The sequence below is a fragment of the Oenanthe melanoleuca genome, chromosome 2, assembly GCF_029582105.1.
Source record: "Oenanthe melanoleuca isolate GR-GAL-2019-014 chromosome 2, OMel1.0, whole genome shotgun sequence".
NCBI classification, from domain to species: Eukaryota; Metazoa; Chordata; class Aves; order Passeriformes; family Muscicapidae; genus Oenanthe; species Oenanthe melanoleuca.
This window is the reverse complement of record NC_079335.1, coordinates 91,474,051-91,498,347: the sequence shown is the minus strand read 5'-3', so window position 1 is coordinate 91,498,347 and position 24,297 is coordinate 91,474,051. Positions and strand designations below refer to the sequence as shown.

Here is a 24,297-nt window from a genome sequence, read left to right as displayed (position 1 = left end):
AGAGGTGAACCAGGATGATCATCTTTTATCATTGCAAAATGAGTGCACACAAAGCAAGACAGCATTTTTCAAGGTAAACAAATTGTGACAGATTATTATTTGATAATTTCATTTTATCAAAGATTTAAATCTTCTTCACAAATGTACTACATTGTCAGAGAAAAAACAGGCATGTGTACGATGTTGAAAGAGTGAGAAAGAGAGAAAGTGAGAGAGTGAGTGAGAGAGTGAGAGAGAGAAAGAAAGAGAGAGAAAGAAAGAGAGAGAGAGAGAGAGAGAGAGAGAGTGAGAGAGAGAGTGAGAGAGAGAGAGTGAGAGAGAGAGAGTGAGAGAGAGAGAGTGAGAGAGAGAGAGTGAGAAAGAGAGAAAGAAAGAGAAACAGAGAGAGAAAGAGAAAGAGAGAGAGAGAGAGAGAGGTAGGTAGAACCAGTAAAAGTATTAGACAGACCAGAGTAACAGGATGGAGAAGCAGAAAAAGGCAAGGGGGAAGGTAATCAGAAGAAAGGTATACTGAATACAAAGCAGAGGATTGGTGCTGGCTGTACCTCTTCCAGAGACCATACCTACAGTAGGGAATCACAAAAAACTGAATCGAAGTTTTTCAATGGTTCTTTCAAAAAACCTGAAATCAACAATTGCCCAACCACTGTCAAACTAAGAATATAAAAAGAGCTCTATGTGATAGGCAGAACAAAAAAAAAAAAAAAAAAAAAAAAAAAAAAAAAAAAAAAAAAAGCCAAAAAATGTCTATCCCTCAAGCCCAGTAGGCATCAGTAAGAATCTTATTTTCTGTCTTGAGCTGAGTCACAAGTTATCTATCTTTGCTTTTACAAAAGAAAATATGTGAGTGGATTCCTTGAAGACTATGAGATTAAGAAAAGATTCCACAATGTCTCCAAATCATAAAATAAATGAAACTGAATGCTGTTTTGTATAAACAGCATTTTGGGATACATTCCAAAAGATATGATGGGAAGGGAATGAGCTTTAAGAATATGAAGAGCAATCAACTCCTTACAAACTAATCCACAATCTAAACCACATTATTTTCATCTGGTATAAGTTGGAATGCTGATTTTAATGCTAAATGTATCCACAGGCTTGTTCTCTGAGGTAAAAAAGAAGGGCAAAGATTGTATTTGTTAAGAATATGACAAGCTCATTACTTCAAGCATGCAAACACAACTCAGTAGTAAACTATCTTAGTTATGATCACTATGTTCAGCCTACATCAAAACAAATACTATGTCCTGATATGGAGAGAACTTTCCTTTCCCCCTAGATATCCATCACTGTAGACTGTGTCATGTGAATCATAATGGTTTCTGAGCCTCCAGTAATTAGAGAAATACATGGGACTTCAGCTGCATGAATTATTGAGTCACATAAATGAAAACATCAGAAGATGGTTTTTTACACTTGCTCTACACAAAGAGAAGGCTATCCAATAATAACAGTAAACAATAATTAATGCTTGTAAAACATCCAAATATAAGTTATGAAAATCCAATGAGCATCTATTCTAAGAATGCTCTGCAGGTCTTAAACATTCTACTTTCTGACATTTAGGACATCCCTCTTTCATAATAATTGTAAATAATACTAATCAATATACTTTGAACTTACCCATCACTAAAACTAATATCTCTATTCCTTCTTATATAGTTCCTTTCCATATAGGAAAAAATTAAGCTTATTCAGAAAAATATGAAAACAATTGCAGAAAACATAAAAATTGTGCAAAAGAAAATTTTATAGGCTTTTCCTTATAACAAATAGAGTTCATAAGAACCTTAGGTACACCTGACTTTCTACACAGTTGCAGCATCAAGTTTTTAGAACTATACATTTCAGAAATGTATTTGCATGGATCTTAACTAAGGAAAAAATAATTCCAAAAATAAGGTTTCAGATTTCCAATAAAATACACACAATAAGGAAACAAAAAAACCACACCAAAGAAGTGCTGACTGTGGCCCATTGCTCTTATCAACAAACACCCAGTGCACAGAACATGACCCTAATGTAGGAAAACACACAACAACCTCCTTCCACAACATCAGTATTTTGGTTGCCACCACTTTGGCTCACTCCTGCCAGCAAAGCCTCGAAGAGCTTTCCAAAAGTGGAGCAGTTCTCAGCCATGGGATGAGGTTCTAAGTACCCTCTAAGAGACCATGCCCTTTGCCTCTACCCTCTCCACCTCCCAGGAGCTGCATTTTGCCAAGGGCATGATTAAATTCTGAATGGTAACAGAGCCATAAGGAGCAATGTAAAGGTAAAAGCAAATTCCCCCAGCTGATCAGCAGCAGTGGAGGCAGCAGCTGAGAGGAAACAGCCCTCAGGGTCTGCCTCTTTGAGAGCTTACTGGGATATTCCACACAAGCCAAAAGTGCAGGGAATCTCCCTTTTGCACTGTCTCTCGTAGAATGACAACATTTCAAATTATTTATTTTACCACAAATCATTCATTTTAGCCTAGATTGCCACAGGTAAAATACATGTGATTTCTGGTGAATAAGTTAAATAGCAGGCTGTTGCTATTCCATAACTTGATCCATTTTAAGAATTCTTCTGACTATTTTGTGAGGTTAATCTATTTTAATAGATTAATAGAGTACTTCAGAAATTGTATACTCCACCACTGGTCCTTCCTTAAACATCAGTGCAAAATGACATTGAGACAAACTCTAATCCACACATGTTCTAAAAATACTGAGATGACAAAATCCAAGCAACTTCCTAATGGAGTCTCCAAAATGGGAAGAGATCACAGAACATCAAGTAACATTCTTGATGAAAATCACAAGAATTTAGGACTCCAAGTTAGACGTGGCTTGTAGCTTATCATTCACATTCTGGCACATATCAGTTTTTATATTTTTACTGTCTTATAATAACGAATAAATTTAACATTGTAGGAATTTTACAGCTGTGAATAAATTATGTGGCTTTGCAAAATCAGTGGGAAAGTTTGGTATGGTCTCTAAAACACACAGTAAACTCAGAAGTTTACCCAGAGTACAGTGAGAATTCTCTCTCACTACCAAAGAGCCATTCCCTTGCTTGTTCTGTATATTGTTGTATAGGTTTGAAACCTAAGAGTACTGTAAAACATTCAACTAGGTTGGATGAGAAATTAAGTTGAATGTCTTAAACTGACCATTCTCAGTTCCTGTTTCTTTTGTGGCTCTTCCACTTTCCCCCCACCCCACCTCCTCTATCTCTCATGCTTCAGTTTTTCATTTGTAGTACTACTATTTTATTTCTTTTGAGGAGAATAATGTAAAGAGTAAGAGAATGAAAATATATACACCACTACTTGAAAAGCATTGCTAATGTGCATAAAAGTGCCCCACCAAGTCTCGGAAAAGAATAGGCATGCTGTAAATAAAATACTTGAGTGTACAAAACCCCCTAGCACAACAGACTGTTTGCATTAACTGATTTCTGTCTACATATACACTCAAGGAAGTCAATCAAAACTTTCAGTCTTATTGTTTTCCTATTGTCTTAAAATCATGGTATAAATCTAGCATTCTTCCAGTTTTCTATATATCAAAGAAAATGGAAAACCTCAGCTCCTTTAAGTGGAATTATGCTTTTTCCTCACTAGTCATCTAAAGATTGAAATTCCCACTTTGACACTCATGCTATTTCAGTTAATGGTTCTCTCTGCCTCAGAGTAAAAGACACACAAATTTTGTTTTTGGTTTGCCAAAACACTGCTGACTGTTTCCAAGCATCAACATTCCTATGTTCTAATTTTGGAGCGACAAAGATGCCTCCTCTGCCATTCAGCCCTTTCTATCCAAACTTTTAAAGCAAAATACCTTTTGTCTTCCTCCTTACCCAACACTGTTCCATCCTTCTTGCTGAGACACTCTAGGCTTTTCAAGGTGCTACTCTCCTTCCTTTGCTCAGAGAAGACAGCACATGGAGAGAAAAGCATCAACAACACTACATTATATGTATTTCCCTGTGGCCTGGTCCCACAAATTCTCCTGTACACCAAGAGAGGGATTCTCATACTTCATGGGAAGCTGGTAGTTAAGCACTTTCTTGGAAAGAAAGAAGCTCTGTGTCTGGGGACTACGACTACCTGTAGGTGACAGATTTCTCAATTTTATCCAATACAAAGAGAAGATTTTAGGAGGATTAACTACAGCAGATTATACTCCAATAAAAAGTGCTGCATAAACGTTTTTCATATAAATCCTTAACATTTGCCATGAAGAGCCACGTAACAGTTCCCACTGTTCTACTCTTGCCCTGATCCTTCTGACATACAGCCAGTCTGTTTTCAAACAGACTATGAACATCAAATTATCAATTTAGTAAAAAAACATGCAAGTTAAATTACTGGCCTTTTGCACAACAATGTAGCAGTAGGATTAAGTCAATGCCCTTATGAAGCTTTGAACAGAAATGCAAATTGGACTTAGAAATGTCAGCCTTTGGGGTAGAACAGATAAGAATGGTTTAGTAATGTCACTAACAAGTTGCTGGACAACCTAATTTATTGATGTTCCAAAAAATGTGTCAAGGCAGAAGAAGCATATATTTTGAGTATTGAAAAAGCTGTGCTGAACAGAGAAATTGGTGAAGTGGCATCAGTTTCCAAGAACACATGAATCTGGCTCCAGCCACTCCATTTCACTCCAAATAAAGAACTGGAGAGAGGGGTTTCATTTTCTAGCAAATGTTTTTCAAAAAGCATCCTCATAAAAAAAGGGAGAAAGAGCAGAGATAAAAGCTTTTTAAACACAGAGAAGTAAATCTGGTCACAAAACAGCAGGAAGAAATTTTGTGGGAGGAGAGAAAGAATGAGAGACACAGAGAGCAACAAAGTGATTTTGCCTCAGCTTACCAGAATATCAAGCCCATTTTCAAATAACAAAGGGCAACACATACACACAAAAAGAAAAAAATCCAACAACCCTTTTGAGATTTTCATTTGTTAAAAAAACCAAATCAAAACAGCAACAAGCAACAAAAAGAGGAACCAGAAAAGCAGTTAGCTTTAGGATAGTTAAGAATTAGGGTAAAAACAATATTACTATTTTGATGAATACTAAATGGTTACTATGAAGTTTTACTTCTGATGTTAAAATTTAACAGCAGATGTAGAATTCCATAAAATAAAGGAGTGGGGGGAAGTGTTTTGACTGCTGCTTGTGAGGATTAGCAACATTAAAACTATTTTTATACTAATCTGAAGCACACTAGGCAGATTACATGCTGTAGCTTCTTTAGAGAGGCTACTGAATTCTTAGGAGTTCCATTTAAGGTAATTTCTAGTAATTTTGATGCACTACTGTGTACATTCTGAGTGTATATCTATTGCAAAATCCAAGAAATTTTAATGTTTCAATCTTAGTACACAAAATATATTCCCTTGAATTTATTTCCATCTCCTGCCAAGGATACTGTGTTTTTTTAACTTCATCCCCAAAATCTGCTTCCATTGATGGAAAAAAGTCACATTTGCAGAAGGGCTGCATCAACAGTCTTGCTTTCTATGAAGACCAAAGCTGTAAAAAGCAACTCTGAATTTAGATAACAAAAAACTGTTCTGCACTTTAAATGAGAACTCTGCAAAATTCCAGACAAAATAAATAAATAACCTTAGTTTGTTAATTTCCCTCTTGGTTAATTAACACCTATAAATGACCTTTAGCATTGACAAGTCCAACTTCATCCAGAAAGCCAAGGTTTAAGAATATCTATCCAAATAGGATTGATTACTGATTACAGCATTGTGAGGAGCACAATTCAATCTGATTTTTTTTTTTCTTTAAAGGCTGGAAATGCATTCCTGAGTAAGCTGATGTGACTGCCAATGAGGTAAAATGCAGAGAGTCATTACACTATAATGTTGATGTTACCACTTCCACATTTATCTGAAGCACAGAACACATATCATTTTAGACTGAAATTAAACCTTGCCAGAAATAATTTTTCTTTATATTGTTGGAATTAAAAACATATTGAATTGATCCATTAAGAAAATTCTATGCTCTCTATCTTTGTGTTTTTCAGACTGTCTGCATCCTTAGGCAATGAAACAATTTTTACAATTGTAATAAAACAAGTAAGTGTTGACTTTAAGTTAAGAAAATTGTTGCTTGAATGACTAAATACTTCAGCAAACACAATAAATCCTTCTAAGTTTAACATAGAGATAAATCCCATGATTGAACAGGTACATAAATTTCACACTTTTTCTTATGCAAGTTTTCCTAAACTTATTCCAGTTTTAGTCTTTTACTGAGTGCTTATAGAGCAAGTCTGCATCTCTAAATTTTAATATTGGTTCATTCAAAAAGCATCTAAGGTTAGGAAGGAAAACTAAAAGTCTACCATTAGAAAAAACAAATTTATAGTATGAAGTACAGCAGTAATGTTATTCTCCAGCAAAATATACAACTGTAGAACTTATCTGTATTTCAATGAAGAGAGGACTGATAAAGGAGTCAGGCTCATGTATTTTTTGCTCATTTCTGGACATATGAGTTTCAGTTTGATAGTGTAATTTGGGAATCATAGATCTCAGTGTTTGCTTTCTCCCAGAGAAAGAAGACACCAGCATCATTGAACTATGTTCTCAACAAGAGTGTATCAACACGTTGTACAGGAAAATCTCTAAAATGTTATTTTTATTTGTTTTCCAAGAGCAGCAGAGAGAGACAATGTGCCACTTAGAACTATTTTCAAACAGTATTTCAAACAATTCTTTCCTAAAGCAGAAAAGGCTGCAGACTTATTTCCTCTCAAGTTTGCAGCAATAGCACAATTGATAAATTTAATTTAAATTTAATTTTTTAATTTTAATCTTATAATTTTAATTTTTAACTTTTTTATATTTTGTTCCAGCAAGCTGGATGCAAATTTCTTTTTTTAATGTTCAAATCTTTAATCTCTCAAATGTAATATATCTTCTACTCTCAAAGGCTATTTTAGACTCCCTTTGGGACTCCTCTTGGGTTCCTAATGCTACATGCCCCACCTAACATGCAACCATTATTGTCAAGCTTGTGAAAACAGGAAGATTCTCGAATACACAGAGGAGGAATGAACTGAGTACTGAGTACTATCACAAAATATTACCTACAGACAGCAAGAGTCCTATCATACAAAAGTATGCAGACCCATCTCATCCCATGGTAGAAGACAGAGACAGTAAGACACGGACTCCACAGAAAGGTACAGCTAAAACTACATCTTAAAAATTATGTCAACTTTTTTTTTTACAGTGCAGCACTCCATTTTATCACTTGTACAGCTGTGAGAGCTGTGTTTTCCCGTGTTCAGTTCCCAAATTCATCCTTACTGGCCAGGCTGCATGTTGGTTACTGCTTTAAACATGGTTGTTCAGTCCACAGAGACAAAATCTCCATGTCAACACTATTGTTGAAATAGCCATATACAAAAAATTTAACATTTACTAAAAGCCTAATACATCCCCAGAATCTGTTGAATTTAGGTAATGCATGTAACACTCATGCATATTCCCTATCAGTTTACTACACTAAATAATTTAATTTTAAACACCTGTGAGAATTATTTATTAGTTATAAGTTGTTCAGAATTCTTAAGAGAAAGATTCTGTTACTAAAGGGCTCATCTTTGTATCAGGTAGAAGAGAAAATAACCTTACACCACAAACATTCTGGTTCCATTTTACTCTATTATTTTAAAATGCATGTTACAAAGATGAAAATAATAAAAGGCCATTTTAATCCTGGTAATGGTACATATCACCTGTCTCTGTCAATGAGACATTTAAAAGCATCTCTTTATCAGAAACACAAATCAATACACTCAGGGGACTGCAATAACTGCTTCAAGCAACTTGTATTATCATTTCACTCCTGATGTTCCTACTCAGAGCAACTTATGAATGGCATGAAAATGGCAACCTGTCACAGTTGATTTTTTTTTCTAAACCTCTTGCAATAATTTTTTCCTTTCTTAATATAATTACCTTCTTACTAAACACAGGTCTAGGTTGTAAGGTACAGCCCCCAGCTGAAGTTTTATTTCTTTAAAATTCAGAGTGCTCCCCAACTTACATTAGAAACATTACTGATTAAGTGAAGAGCTATTTGCTTTGTTTAGAACTGAAAGAATCTTGTACAGAAGGAAGCACTGAAACTTCTGGTATCTACTCAACAGAACAATCTCTTAAAAATGTTTTAATTGCTTGCAAAAATCCTTGAAAGAGTGTTCTGGGTATTGACTGGAACATCAGTCATCTTGTTGTACCACTACTGGTAACCTGAATAAACTTCAGTCTGTTATAAGGGCTCCTTAAAACTACTGTGTACCTTCAGCCAAATACTTTACGGTAAAATAATCTCAGATAAGTGAAAATTAATATTTAGCTGTGAGACAGAATTATAAAGGTCTGAAGATGAACATTGACACTTCAAAGAAAATGCCCCATTACCACCTGTAACACTCCTAGCTAAAGGAAGAATAAATTTACTTTCAAAAGGAGACTGTGGCAGAATTCACTTCTTGTACCAAAATTCAAGGCAGCAGCACACATGAAACACATCACAATAAAAACTTTTAGATTTTTGGGTTTAGGTACATCTCTTTTTAAGTTTTCTGAGAACAGAATCTGGGAATCCCAGAGTGAGACTAACTTACCTTATTTTTTGGATTGGACGTGTTCATTACACTTCGTGTTTCCTTGCCCGTGTAAATAACAACACCAATTACAGTTCCTGAAAAACAAACAAAAACCCAGAGCTGTCAAGTAAAGGAGAGAAAATTTTCTCTAATTAAAACTTGCACTAATTTAGTTCCTTAAATTAATCAATTGTATGAAAAAACCCCAACATTTATGCATAGCACTGTGAGTGCTGTTTTTCAGAATGTAAAATGAAGATTCAATTTAACTTCTGCAATAAACATCCATAAAGATGATAACATGCTTTCTGTCTTTTTTATGGAAACAATACTTCCAATGGAATTCGCTAGAAACTTGTATTTGAACTTAAAATTTTCCACCAACTGTTTTCAGAAGTTAGGACAGCATAAATAACTGCACAGGGAATAAAAAAATTAGGAAAGTGGTGCTGAAAACCAACTGCCTGCTATCTCTGCCGTCTATAATGATGTAAAATCTGGTTCAGCCAATTAATTACTTTGATAAAATATTATACAGAAATATTCTCTTCATTAGCTTATAAAACCTTTAACTTTAAAATTATATTTTAATTATCTTTTAGTCAATTTTTACAGCATGGTATAGGAAAATTTGGCTTCACTAAATACATTTTCATATTAAATGAAATTTTATTCTTTTATCAATATGTCACATAACACTCTCTAGCATTAAAAAACTCCCCTTATTTCTATTACTTTTTAAGTGACCTGAAATGGCTTTATGGCAGTACAATTAGTAATATGATTTTTTTGGTGGTAACTATCCTATAAAGAAATAATAAACAAAACTATTCAAAAATTCCCTGCACAGAAAAATTTAAAAAAGTAGGAATATTACATGTTTGTCTGACACTAACTTAATTTGTCTTTGGCAACTAGAACCAGCATGTAAGATCTGCTACCACTACTCTTATAGTGTAACAGGTTGTAAAAATTTGAAGAAATACCCAAAGACAAAAAATATGTGAGTGAAAGATGTCTGGATTTACTCAAAATAAGAATGTGTCCTGGTTTAATCCCAGGCAACTAAGTTTTATGCAGTTGCTTACTCACTTCCTCCCCAGAGCACCAATGATGGGATAATGAGGAGAATAAGGAAAAAAAAAAAAAAATCAAAAAGAAAATAAAACAAAATCAACCAACCAATCCTTCTCGTCAAAAAAACACAAAAACCCATCACAATTCATGGGTTGAGATAAGAATGGTTTAATGATTGAAACAAAGTAAAACATAACAATAGTAGCAACAGTTGTGATAATATTAATGATTAGAAATACCGTAATGAGAAAAAAATAAGAAAAACAAAACCAAACAAACCCCCTCCCCCCAAAACCCAAAAAACAACCCCAAAGACCTAACTGAAACAAGTGATGCATAGTACCATTGCTCACACCCCTGATCAATGCCCAGGCCATCCCAAAATTCCTCCAAGAGTCAGTAATCCATAATTTCTGAACCCTTTCTATTGTCTCCAATCAATGTCCACATATCCCTTTGGAGGACTTTATTTTGAAGTGATCCTGAGCTGACATCTGTCTAATAGTCACAATGTATTGGACAATATGCTGTAGGGAATCTCCTCCTGCACACTGCAGCAAGCTCTGCCTTCATAGGTATTTAGTTCAATAGAAGTTGGGGATGACTCTACATTCCAGATAGCACATTTCTACAAAACTTCACTTGGCTAGGCTGCTGCAGCTCAGAAAAAACAAACTGTCCTACATATTTTGCTCCTTGAAAAGTTGGTTTCAAAGGTGAAAGTCAGATAAATTCCATTTTGACTACTGAACTTAGAGCAGAATTTTGGTTAGATCCGACTAAACTGTTTCTTATAACAAGTTGTTGATCTTAGATTTAAAACTTCCTGGCATTAACACAGTATCAGTGGTAACTACGTGTTCCTTAGATCTGAAGTGTAGGTGTAGGGAACTCCATCCCTAGTTTCACTGCTGTCCCATAGTGGTTGAACCAGGGACAGCTCTGGTGCTCAATAGCATGAACTGAATCCAGTCTGGGATTTCTGGAAGCACAGCTGCACTGTAAGCCCCAGCTTATTGAAAGCAACGACTCACGTATTTTTATGTACGGGGCTTCTGCAAACTGGGTCTCGTGCACTAGTGGAGATACCACTAGAACAAACGTGGGCCTAGAAAAAAAAATAAAAGCAGACTCATGATAGTCAGGAATACTCTGAATCCAGTGTGTGGTCATATCAATTTTGGTATCTCTCAAGCACTACATGAACCGTACAAAAACAAGGGTGTACTCAAATTAATTAAAAGTTGTAGGTAGGAGCTGGCAGAAAATGCTGCTTTTGACAGGTGTGCAGTTATAGAAATTGTTCTGATTTTACCTAAAGTGACTTCACAAGACTGACATCTGCCAAAATGATGATGCAATTTCAATAATACAAATCTTCTCTTAATAGGTATCTCAGCAGGTTTCTCAGAAAGCTGCATTATCTTGTTCAGCATTTGAACCACAGTGGTCATTATCACAAGTGGAGAACAAAAAGCTGAAGTCTATACTGTAGTGGACCTTTAGAGGCTTTTGAAAATTTAACTGGTAACTTTCCTCTCTCCCTTTCTGAAATGAAACCTGCCACATCTTTCAATAAACACAAACACCACAGTCATTGATGCCACAAGCACAAATGATCTGAAAGACAAGTAATTTAATTCAGATAAACTAAGAAGTTTCCAGAATACTCAATGGTTTAAGTTGTTTATATTTAGAGGTGTTTTCTCCAGGGACAGTAGTTTTGCAAGTTTTCACTAACCAAAATTTTCTTTCCTTCAGGCACTGTTATTAATTCCACAGTGATAACACAGATATTAAAAATGACAGAGACTGTGCCTTACTGCTACTTTTAAAAAACCTGCTAGAATATTGCCTGAAAGTGGAAAAGTCAGAATATTTTTCCTATCTCTCTTATTAAAGAATAACAAAAGGATGACTGCATGCTTTGGACTTGAGAAGAAAGGCTTTTGATTTCCATCCCTGCCAGAGGCTTCCAGTGTGATCCAGGCATGTTAATCTTTGTCTTTTCTAGGGTTGGGATAAACTTCATACAGATGGTCACCAGATCTCTGTCAGAGCTCTACAGCAAAGGGCAGAAAACCCTGCAGACTGGATAACAGGAGGAATCTCCATTTAGATATCTAAACTACAAATCTTGAAACTGGGTATACATTAGGTGTGGTAAAATGGATTTTTTTCTCCCTCATTTAGTTTATTGTTATTTTAAGGGGTAAAAAGACATACTAAATCCAAGGAAAGTAAACACCTTCCATATGTACAAATTTGAGTAATATCACTCTCATGAACATCATATTTTGATGTTCCATAAAAATTGACATGGAATAGTTTATTTTTGAGTTGTTTGGAATGACACAATTTTGTTGAATCAATTTTTTGGTTCACAAAATTAATGAAGAAAATAAAAAGTCTTATATTAAAGCAAATACTTTTCTTGTCACTTCTACTATTTAGCAATAGGTGCTTTTTTCCTCTGTAGAATCCATTATTGGTTTATTCTGATATTCTCATGAGCTTTGGTAATCTGCATTCAAGATGCAGTTGATAAGATTTCTTGAAACCTTTATACATTTAAATTTACTGTTACTGATCTGCAAAATAATTGATCTGTGGTCTCTCTCTTTTAGAACTGTCAAGACATCAGCAACCAGAGCTCAAGTTTTCTGAGGTATTTCCCCACATAATTCCCCAAACACTTTTCCCAGCCTAACCTTGACCCTCTGTATCACCTTGACAAATAGCAATGGCATCTATCCTGGAGATAGTGGGCTATCCTACCTGATGCAATGTGGTTTTTGTAATATGTCAGAGTAGTATCAGGAAATTCAGCATCTATTAATCACTGAGAGGAGAGCCCCCTCACCCAAAAATTGCCCTGTATGTGCTATACAAAACTGTTTTAAAAATTAAATAAGGCTTTGTATCTGCAGCTCAGGTACATATTCATTTCCTGGCTGTCAGTGATGCAGCTCTCTGTCTCCGCTCCTGAGACCAACACCATCGGTCAGTATTATGTCAAAATACTAGTGCTAGGTTGATCCAGAACACTTTGTAAGAACCTACAAGGAGTTGAAAAGGGGCTAACAGGCCCAATGAGTCACACATTTGCTTGGTTTAGTAAGAGATGATGTCCAGGCTGCTTAGAGAGCACTGAAGGAAGCAGCCCTCCAAGCTAGACTGCATTAAAGACTCATACTGAAGAGTCTTAGGGTAAATAAAGAGATGTACAGGAAACATTGCAGGGAAGAACTCTACCCCCCACCACCTGGAATCAGGCCTCAAACCCCCTTTCTTGAACCAAAGTGGAATAGGAATAGAATGATTATGTTTGCACATAGACTTTTTGGTGAAAAATACCCATGTATATCAGAACTGTGAACCTAGACAATAAGGACACTGAAACCCTCACAAATGTGGGTGAGGTAGCTGTCTACTGAGTGGAAAAACTGCACACTCTCACATGCTACAAGCTGTTTATTCTTCTGTTTTCATGGAATCCCAGTTTCACTTGTCTGTAGAAGCTGTGCACAAGCATATTCTTCCATTATATTTTTCAGATATAATTAAGGGCTGTGACTGATTATACTAGGGGAGGAAATGCAGAGGTGCCTGCAAACTTTTGTAGGTGGAGTCTACCTCTGATATGCATCCATGGCAGATTTAAGCAAGGCAGCTTGTGTGTGTTTACAATGCAGTCAGCCAGTGACCAGCATTTTTATTAGGATTTTCAGTTGTCACAAATGTTGGAAATTCAATAATGAAGTATACTTAAAAATAAAACCAAAGCAAATTTAATTAGCTCAGCATCAAGTATTCTTAGTTATGTACATTCAACTTTAAAGTGAGATGGAAAGAACTGAATGATATATCAGTTATCAACCAGATGTAGAACACCTTAATTTTAACAATTTGACAGATGTTTTACTCATGCTTTTCCTCATGACTATATGCACACTGTACCTCTAATACCTTACAAATGCCTTATTAGATAAGCAACAGGCTGAAGGCAATAATTTCCTACTTTTTGCTGAAGGGCTAATCCTATCAAAATGCTAAGATTACATCTACAGAGGTCCTGAGTAATTCTTAAAATCTGGATTTTTGCCCTACAGTACAAGGAGTACTTACATGAGAGAAGCACATTACCATGGTATTGTAGTTAATACATGAAATTACATAAGTGAAATGAATGATATGGCAAAGGCTAGATATAATTAATGTCACAAAATCAGTTACTGACAGAAATTATTTTTTTTTGTCTGGTACTTTAATTTAAGCTATATTCTGTGTGCACACCATTACACCATTTTTAATTTCTTGATCACATTATTTTTCCCTTTAGAGGGGTTTGCAGTCTTGAAGAGCCATTCAATATTTTTTACTTTGTATTATTCAGTGAGTTTGCCCTTAGTCTGCCTTATTCCACTGTTAAAAACTATGTTCCAACAAGAGAATTATCTTTTCCTATGTTTTTCCATTGCCATCATTAATAATGAGCTAAAGTCCTTCATACCTAATTAAACTTTCACAAGACTCATCAGTAGTAAAAACCTCAAACTTATCCTAAGGTATAAATTTTAAGGAGCACTGTTTCCATTAATATGGTGCCAAATTTAGATAGCAGATCAAGAGCAATCAGTCAATAGCTATGCTTCTAAACAAAATCATCTGCTGTGGAAATGAAAACATAAACAGCTTTCAGTTAAAATTCAAATGTACTGATTCAGAATTCCTGACTTTGCAAATGCATACTCTTTGAGTGTAATTTTCCTCCATACATAGATTTGAGGAAAAGGAAACTCAAATCAAGTTTACACAGTATTGAAATTTATAAATCATGAGAAGCATTTTTTTATACAAAGTTAAAGATCTTGGCTACCTAAGTTAAAAACCTAAGTGAGGACAATTTTAGGCATTTGACCGAACAGTTTTAGAGAGAACAGCTGTCCAGTGCAATCAAACCAAACAACACTAAGAATTGAAGAACATGACTATCTTTTCAGCACTCTGGAAAGGAGTGTTCAGTCACAGACTCCTTCACTATCTCCTCAGAATTAAACTCTTCCCCACAGCCTTCCAGCAAGCCTCTCACTTATGTAAGAAGCCTTCATAGTAGGGTCTAACTTTATGATTTAGCTGGAGACTCTTACTTTCTTCCCATTTCTTGTATGTGCCCAGTTGCTCCATTTCCCCATCTTAAATCCTAGTTCCCTTCAAAAATCATGCTCTCTCAATTCTCACTCTTCATGCAGAATAATAGCCACAGCCCTTTTGACTTTTCTTAAATAGAGCAAAAATGAAAGAAAATACACTTCTGCTCTAAAAATCAAGAAGTTACAATGACTTAAAGTCTAATTACAGCATCCAGGTATTAATGCGTACTCATTTATAGTATCTAGAACATATATGAAACAGTATTAATATTTACATCCCAGTATTTTAAAATTACATAACTTTATAACTTATTTGTTCTTTCTGATTAAGATGTTGCCTAACAGATCAAATACAGAGTATTTGCCACAGAGTATACCTAAAAGAAAAACTCCTAAAAAATGCAAAACCACCCTTGCTTTTCAGCAAGGGAAAAGCATGCACTGTGAGCTGAACAGAGCACCTTACAACTTAAAAGTTTTAATTGAATCAAGAAGGTCAGTGACTTTGGTGGGCTTAAAAGGGACTGCAGCGAAAGATCAAAATTTAAGTTAAAAAATCCCCAAAGCTATTAGTGAGGATTAAAAATGTATGAAAATATTTTGAGAAGTGTGATGCAACTAATGGGAAGGCAGAAAAGCAGCAGTTTAATAGTCTGGAGGATAAAAGTATTTTACAACGTGAAATATTAATGGATTTTGAAAAATATGGATGCACTTCCATCAAAGTACTTAGATATATTAGCAACTTTGTATTGCAGCACTTACCCGAAGCAACAACAGTGCTTGCCCACAATGTATTTTCTATGCTTAGACTTTCATGAACTGCAGGATCACTGTCTTCCTGTAAAAAATAGGAACAGCTAGTAAGTAAATCACCATCACAAAAAGTGAAGAACCATGTCAAACCATCTGAATAACTGGATATTTGCATCCATGTATCAATCACTGTGTAACAGAATTAATTGCATACACACAAATAACTTTCTAAAAAGTGAAATCATGTTTGAAGTTCATATTTCTTCTATAGAATCATATTAAATGAACTAGTCAAAAGTGTTTTAAAAGTAGCATATTTTTTCTCAGATCTATCCAACTGCAGAACAGTATGTCATAGCATGCAGTTAAAGTGAGTTACGAACACTAATTCCGAAAAATTAACACCGCTTTCTGTATTTAGATCATCTCTAATTCATACAGCAAATTACAGTCATCATTTTGCACCTGATCAACATTTTACAAACTTCAGGGAAAAATATTTAGACATTTAAAATGAAATGTAGGCTTGTATTATCTTACCACAAAATATATATTCCTTGGGAAAATACTTCCAATAGAAAACTGCTGCCATGATTATTCTAAACTTCCCCTTTTTTTTCCTCCCCTCTCTCCTCCCAAGCAATAATGATCTGCAGATTGTAAACAGACAATCTCTCATAATCAATTTGGAGCATGTACAGATTTGTTACTCATTAGCAGCTGTGAAATGTGCTGTTTACAACTAAAGGAAACTTTAGGAGGTAGGATAATCAAGTGTATTTGATCAAATTACAGATTGTCGCTAAACATTTTGCAAGAAAGGGGAGATGACTTATTTATCAAAGTACACAGTAAATTCTGCATGTTGTCATAATCAAAACGCCCATTTTTCATCTCTCTTTTGAAACAACCACCAAGCACAGGATGAGCTGTATAGAAGTTTCTGTTTCCAAAAAAAAGAAAAATCTCCACCTAAACATGTAAGTTTTTGTGTATAGATCCAGACATCCCTATATAGTAAGGAAACTATGGTTCTTACTTTCCTAAGTGAGGAAAAATTGTTGTTTAAAAGGCATGGAGAGCCATTCTATCAAAAACACAGGGCAGAGAGGGAGGATATGGAATTAGCCCTGAGAAGAAAAACCACACATTTGGAATCAAGGTTTATACTCTGACAATCCTGGGATTAGCTCAGCTGGTTATGGCATGGTGCTAATTATGCAAAGGTTATGGCTTCAATCCCTATTATGGGCCACTCACTTAACAGCTGGACTTGATGATCCTTGTGGGTCCCTTACAATTCAGTATATTCTGTGATTCTGTGAAGAATCATCAATGTTCTATCAGATTAGCCTTAAATCAAGAAAAAGGAGAATTATTTTTTGATTCTTACCTCTGGAATTAGTACTGCAAGAATTATTTGCTGTACTCCTAAATCTTAATGCTCAGATTCCTGGTTTGATTTACAATTGTTCCCAAATGATTTGGGTTCTGTGATTATTTCTTGTGTTTATTCCAAAAACAAAGTAAAAAGAACTGGAAAATGTTCAAAAAGAGCAATAAAGGAGGTCAACATAGCTTCCATACTAGATATGACTAAATAAACCTGACTTCTAATAGGGAATTTAACAGACACCTATGAAACAGGCACCTAAAAAGTGAGGATAAATACTGCTTATTTTTACCAAAGAAGAAAGAAATCACAAATAAAGTCAGCAAAATTAAAATAACAGGCAATCATTCTTAAATATGTACTTAACCTGTGTAACTTCTTCCCATTTCAATGTTATAAGGTTACACAGGCTCAAGGGCGAATTGGATAAGTTTAGAGAAGTAAAATTCATTGCAGGTTACTTACAGAAAAGAGCTCTAATTCAGGAAATTTCCCACATGTTGAGTTAAGAGGCAGATGGCTCTTTTAAGGAGATACTACTGTGTCCTTACTCTAGTTGTATTCTGCTTCCCAGCACTCTGCTTCTGGTTATTGTCAAGAACAGGATACTAAGACAGGTAAATTCTTTGTTTTCCCTTATTCTTAGCAGATTTTAACACTGAATTGTGAAACTCTTCCATATTACAGGAAGAAATCAAAAGCCCTGCAATGATTCTGGAGAGCTGACAAACAGGGTCAGGAAAAAGTCACTTTTACTACTACTACAAGATTTAGCGAAATATCTTCTTTCAGGTCATTCAAAATAGGAAAATATCAAATGAGCTTTCTCTCTTTCCCTTCATGCTCATTCACAGAATGGTCTGGCCAAGCACTTCTGCTTATTTCATTATGATACTTTCATGTCTTCATACCTTCACCTATCATTCTCAGCTTTCTACAGTTCATTCCATTTCCCAAATACCACACCTTCCATGCCCAAACAGACAATGACTTACCCTTTTTTTTTTTTTTTTATCATAAGTTACTCAAATGAAAAATACAAGGTGCATTTAAGGGTTATGAGCTTAGCTGTTTCACACCATTTTTATTTGTACTTCTGGAGAGATGATAGGGATAGATGAAGCAGGGAAGGATAAAAACTAAGAACTGTAATTCCTGAGTGAGACCAGGCCTGTGTTAAGGAGAAATTTCTGCAAATTTTCTGACAATAACAGAACAATGTATGTTTCAGGGTAAATGAAATCCATCACTCACTCTCCTAGCAGAAATTTGACATACAAGGGCTTCTTTGTCCAGCTGACAAAGTTTCCACTTAAGGTCTGCTGGGTTGAATTTCATTTGGCAGCTGTATGTTTCTTGGTCTTTGAGTTCTGAATTCAGTCCATTACCAGAATAATGCAGTTCAGTATTATATTCAAGCTTCATATTCAGGCTCAGCTTTTTAGTCCATGAGCAGCATTGATCATAGATGTTTAAATTGTCTATAGTTTTTTTTTCAGAAATTAGCCAGTAGCTCTTGGATGTGCAGAGAGAAAGGAAAGATGATCAGTGAAATAAAAATTGAATATAACCCATTCTCAGTCCTTTCATAATTAATTTCATAAAGTCCTTTCAGGAATTCATAATACAGCTAACCAAGGATTATGACAAATTTCAAGGAGTCATTTAAAAAGTTTAAAAGCTATAATTTCTTAGATTTTTTTTTTGTAAAGAACAAGAAAGGTCTTTGAGACTAAATACCTAATCCTTGAGTGAATCAGTGTACCACTTCTATTTGACCTTTTCTACCTCTATTCCTGCATGACAGGATGCAGTACAACAACCCCCATTCACTTTTGAAAGAAAGTGGAAATATACATTAATTTTCTTGAATCACTGAAAGACATTCCTTCCCCAAGCCAATCCCACAGTTAATTTTTCTGGCTATGTTCCTTTTACTGGCAATGTGTTTTGAACAAGGTCAGATTAGGCTCCATACACATTAGCTCCTTGGTCAAGCTGTCTGTGTAGTTACTGCCAGCATAAAGGAAGAGGAGTCAAAAGGATTTCAAAACGTAACACCATTCCCTTCAGTGGCAACCTAGTACTAAGCCAGATTGGAATGAACACAATCATTGCTTAAAAACAGGTAATTCCTTAGCAGCAAACATGAATTAAAAAAAATTACCTAACATTCTCTCCACTAAAATGCATGACATAGCCAAGAAACCATCTGTATAATTAGCATCAGGCCAGAGATTCTACTCAAAAATGAATACAGCTACATGCACCAGATTTTGCATCAGGGTAGGTTTTTTTAAGCACCTAACAAGATGCTATATTTTAAAAATATATATATATTATACAATATATTTCTGTACCATATAAAAAAAAAAAGACTATTGAAGTAGTTGAATCAAACTGAATGGCATTTGTTTTCTAAGATTGCTATTAAAATATAAAAAAATTAAGATATATTTCCAATGTAAATGAAGAGACTATGGAGACAGTACAGAGAAGCAATATAGAAGAAATAAAAGGAAAATGTTCTTAAGGGTACAGTGAAAGAAAAACCCCAAAATTAAAGAAAAAAATAGCCAATGTTAAAAGCAATAGAGACTTCCCATGATTCTGTACAGAGATAAGCATAGATTAAATAATACTGGCTATGCCATACACACTGATGTAATGCTCTAGAATATTCTTTAGGCTCTAACTGGTAAAAGTTAAGAAGTATGGTTAGCTTTTATTGTCTTTTTACAGATTTTCAACCTTGATAAAATAGCTCCCTCATTTATCCAGCCTACAGAGGAGCATCAGACAGAAGAGAAACTCTAGAATTTACATCTCTTTACATCCTTGTTGTGTACACCACTATTAAAAAGACGCTCAGCCAAGGCATGGATGATGCCCTCAGAACAAATAAAGCTATTTATAAACTTCCACAAAACACTAATTTAGCTTATCTGTTGTTTTTGATAGGCTGTCTAGTAAATGTGAAAGGAGGAGAGGAATTAATTTATGCCATTATTTAAGGTTCAGACATGATCATTCAAGGACGCACACTCACTTTCATGTACTGATTGCATATAACACACCACAATCTATGGAGAACAATGGAAAACAACTTCATGTGAAGCTGGCAGATATCACTAGAGTACAGCAAAGCTTAAATGCCTCCTGACATGATTATGCAGCTGTTCTGCAAAAAGTATCTTCTGTCAGCTCTCAGGTTTTTTGTGGATAGTTTTTTACTTAGACCTTGCTCACTCATAAAAACTCCAGCACTGTGCTCCCAAGTTTCTGGTTTGTTTTACGAATGCACACTTTTTGAAATTATCTAAGTTTGTCTTTTACATTGTGAGTACTCTGTCTCCATAATGGGGGAAAAAAAGAAAAAGAAAAATCAATGTGCTATTACCCTGTCAACCTACCCTTGCAAGAATTCTTTGAACATCAATGCTTAAGTAAAAAAAATGTATGCATTAGCATCACTAAGCACACTAATTTTTTTTGCTTTAACATAAAATAGAAATTAGACGCAAGAACTGATTTATTGTAAGAAGCAAGGGCTCACAGCAAAAGCACAAAGATAAATCAGTAAAGAAGTGTCCTAAAACATTTCACAATGCAGAAGGTACACAACTAACAAAAACCAACCTTTGAAAAATCTCTAGTGTGATTCACTGTGAACAGAATTTGAGGAAAATGCCCTCAGGTGCTTTACAAAGAAGTTTAGTTTAAACTATTCTTGCTACTGAAGCACCCGAAAAAACATATATGCAATCCTGAAACCATAAACTGCACCACAGTTATTTACACATATTGGGGTGTTTGAATCATACAGCTCTTAAGACATGTACAAACTGAACCCACAACATGAATGATTGTGATGATTTCCCAATGTCTCAATTACTTATACCAGAGTTGTTAAGAAGATTCCAAAGACTTCAATATATATGTAGGAAAGTATGAACTTAACCACTGAGAGGAATATTATGAATTTACAGCTGGTAACAGAAGTTTTATTTGGACAACTGGTTAATACAAGGTTTAAGTAAATACTGTTGCTTTCTGTTTTAGAAGGTGTGAACAAATGACATTTACTTTGCAAGCAGCATGGACTATGGAACTGGTATAAATTGGTCGTTGAGAGTCAGCGACAGCAATATGTCATTCATCAGAGTATTTACAACTGTGAACTGGAATTTCAATTACAGAACAAAATCTATTACCAATTTGAGTCACTGGTAGAAACCCTTCTCTTTACCTCCCCAGCAGTTCATTCTCTCAAATTATTTCAGAAACAAACAACCAAGAGGAATGAGTCTAACACCACTGAGTTTGGCTAAAACAAACAGAACAATCACTATATCTGCTAACATACTGCTATAAAACTGTAAATGTATTTAAAAAAATAATTACTATGTATTAGGACATTGCTTACAAGGGTCAACTTGAGTAGGTCACCTTTTGAAAACAACAGAAACAAGTCATAGATATTATTGCATTGTTATTTTCATAATCAGTTCTGATTATCTCTGGAGAAGAAATTCAATAAAAGCTTTTAGTTTTATTTTTACTTTCTGAGAAAACTGAACTTTGGAAGTACAGCAGAAATGCTGTTAAATAAGGAACACTCATTGCACATAAACTAGCAGATGCATTGTCCCAGGCTACTGTTATTATTCAACTTGTATGTTTTTGACACATACGAACAATACATCAAATTTCTGGAAACAAAGGATATTGTTCAGCAAGAGTTTCACATAAAAAGATTAAAGTGATGTCAAACAACAAATATTCAACTCTCCAATTCTGATTTTTTCAGCTATTCCTTAGGCATTAGTTTTCTGCAATACATGTTTAACAAGATGTCTTTTATATGAAGTATTGCCATGGCAGGAACATAGGAAAAAATACTGCTGTTAAGAAAAGGAAAGACCTGATACAATGTTGACACTACGTGTAGGACTGAGGTATTAAAGAGGGAAGTAGAACCTGTATTTACATGGACTACTTACCCGTGTGAAGGTACCCTCAAAACTGTGGATATCCAGCTGTGGCTTCTGAGCATAAACATATGCATTGATTGAAAAGAGATCCTGTAAAACAGATCAATATACTTACTATTATTTAAGCTTAAATATAATCCTGTATTTTGAAGACCTGGTAAAGATTTCAGTTTATGATCCCCACCAACCCACCCCAAACTAAGCTCATACAACTTTTACCCAACTAAGAAACATGGTGGTTTTTTTCAGTACATCTTGCTATAGAGGAATTAGTTTCAAGTTGATATCCTAAGTGTGTTGATAGTTCAAACACTAAACTGTTTTACATTTATAATATGAGTTAGATATTTTATCTAATTTATTTTCTTTTAACAACCCCATTTTAATTAATAATAGTGTAATCTTAAAATATTTTCCAGGTATTTTTCCTTTTCAAAACAAATTAGGAGAGGGGGAAGGATTGGTTTGTTTGTTGGTTGGGTTTTTTAACCAAAACTGGGAAAAAAGGCTTTTCCAGCAAGGATAAAGCCAACTGAGTACAAGAGGAAATGAAATGTATTTGAGTTCTCTTGAATGCTCTAGCATCTCTGTGAAAGTCCCATGAGAAAACCCTATCAGCTTCAGGAAAGCCTGACTACATCAACAGGATTACCCAAATGTTTAAATTCAGGGATATATCAAAACTAGTCTGATAAAATTTGGTCTAATATATGTGGTACTACTCATGACAGCAAACAATCCACAAATGTTCCTACCCTAAAACTAAGCAGAATAGGAAACTCCTAAGACAGTACAGTAGCAGCCTCTATAAACAGATGGCAGTATAGTATAAACAAAAGAAAAAAAAATCTGATAATTCTGGTGACTGTTAGATCTTAAGAGCTGTCCCTAGAGGCCTGGGGAGGTTCACCTTAAAATTCTAAAACAACTAGTACATCAAACAATTGTTCTACAATATCCACCTTCCACAGAAAAAATACTAGAGATTAAAACGCTGATAAAAGGGACTTTTTCAATCATAAAAGCAAAATTTTGGTGCTTTTTAGATGGCAAGGACCAACAGCAGCAAAGAGATTTCAAAAGGAGTTGAGCATTCATGCGTGGATACACAACAATCCAATTTCTGCTCTGGAGAGGAGCAGATGCTTGATACCAAATCCCAGTTGATCTAAGAATTTTAACCTCTGATCAAATACAAGGCTGTACACCTTCCCACTCTATGTAGCACCTAATTATTTGGGTTATCTCCATCCCTTATTACTAGATGAATCTTGCAAAAGGCTAATCAAACACCACCTCTGGGGACCAAATTACATGGGTACAATACCCTGTTCATACTAGCTAGAATGTGCTGCCTTCCAAAGAAGAATTAATTCTACTGCCTATTTCATGGACATATAACCACACCTTGGCTCAAACGCTACTTTTAAAAGTAGTTCATTATTTTTCCTGTAATTTTGAATGTAAGAATGTTTCACAATTTGAATAATACAAAAATTAACTCAAAGTGCAATTGTCCACCCATGTTAATGTCTTAAATTTCAACATTTATATCCTTTAGTTTCTCTGATATAATGGTTAGATTGATGAATATCACTATATTTTTGCTTTTCCTTATCAAAATGAATGTTTTCTTAAAATCTAAAGTACATTTATGAAACATTTGACTTTAGTTTAAAAATGTGTAGCTCTATACATAATGAATTGTGTTTATATTCTGCAGATAAGAAATCTCTCATAGCTTGCAAAAAATACACATACTTTACATTTCATATGCTTTTTAGAACATGAATGAAATGTGAACACTGAATCTCACAACTTATCTTTATCTTAAACCACTAGACATTTACTGAAGTCTATCACATGAAGTTCATTCATTGCACCCTTGTTCTTCCAACCTACTTTCAACGGGTTCACGAGAAATAATTCATATGAAACTAATACACACGTGGTGTCCTATATCTTCATCATTCACTTCTCTCCAATCTGTTATCACCTACAATTTAGCTAATCTAAGCTATTATGTGCTTTATTATGCAAAGAAAAATAAAGAGTCTTTCAGTAGTGGATAATACATAAGGAAACTAATACCACACACATGCTCATACACACAATAAAAACTGCTACTGAAATGCGTCAACTTCTGTCTTTTCAAAGAAAGCCTTAGTGGGAAGTAAAATTAAAAGAAAGTAGAAATATTCACCTTTTTAAAGGGAATTGGCATTTGTGCAGTAATATATTTTCCTTGTTTCTAATCTTTCTGGTTTTTTCTACTGCGATCTTC

At 34.8% G+C, this 24,297-nt stretch overlaps 1 protein-coding gene across 3 annotated transcripts in view; it reads right to left on the bottom strand.

Moving 5' to 3' along the window:
- Nucleotides 1-24,297, bottom strand: part of ATP9B (ATPase phospholipid transporting 9B (putative)) — a 150,400-nt gene that overhangs the window by 59,772 nt on the left and 66,331 nt on the right. For all 3 annotated transcript variants that reach the window (XM_056483873.1, XM_056483874.1, XM_056483875.1), the window contains exons 9-11: nt 22,023-22,103; nt 15,636-15,711; nt 8,659-8,735 (exon numbers count right to left, since the gene is read on the bottom strand). In XM_056483873.1, the coding sequence (XP_056339848.1) occupies nt 8,659-8,735; nt 15,636-15,711; nt 22,023-22,103 (234 nt within the window). The remainder of the gene's footprint in view (nt 1-8,658; nt 8,736-15,635; nt 15,712-22,022; nt 22,104-24,297) is intronic.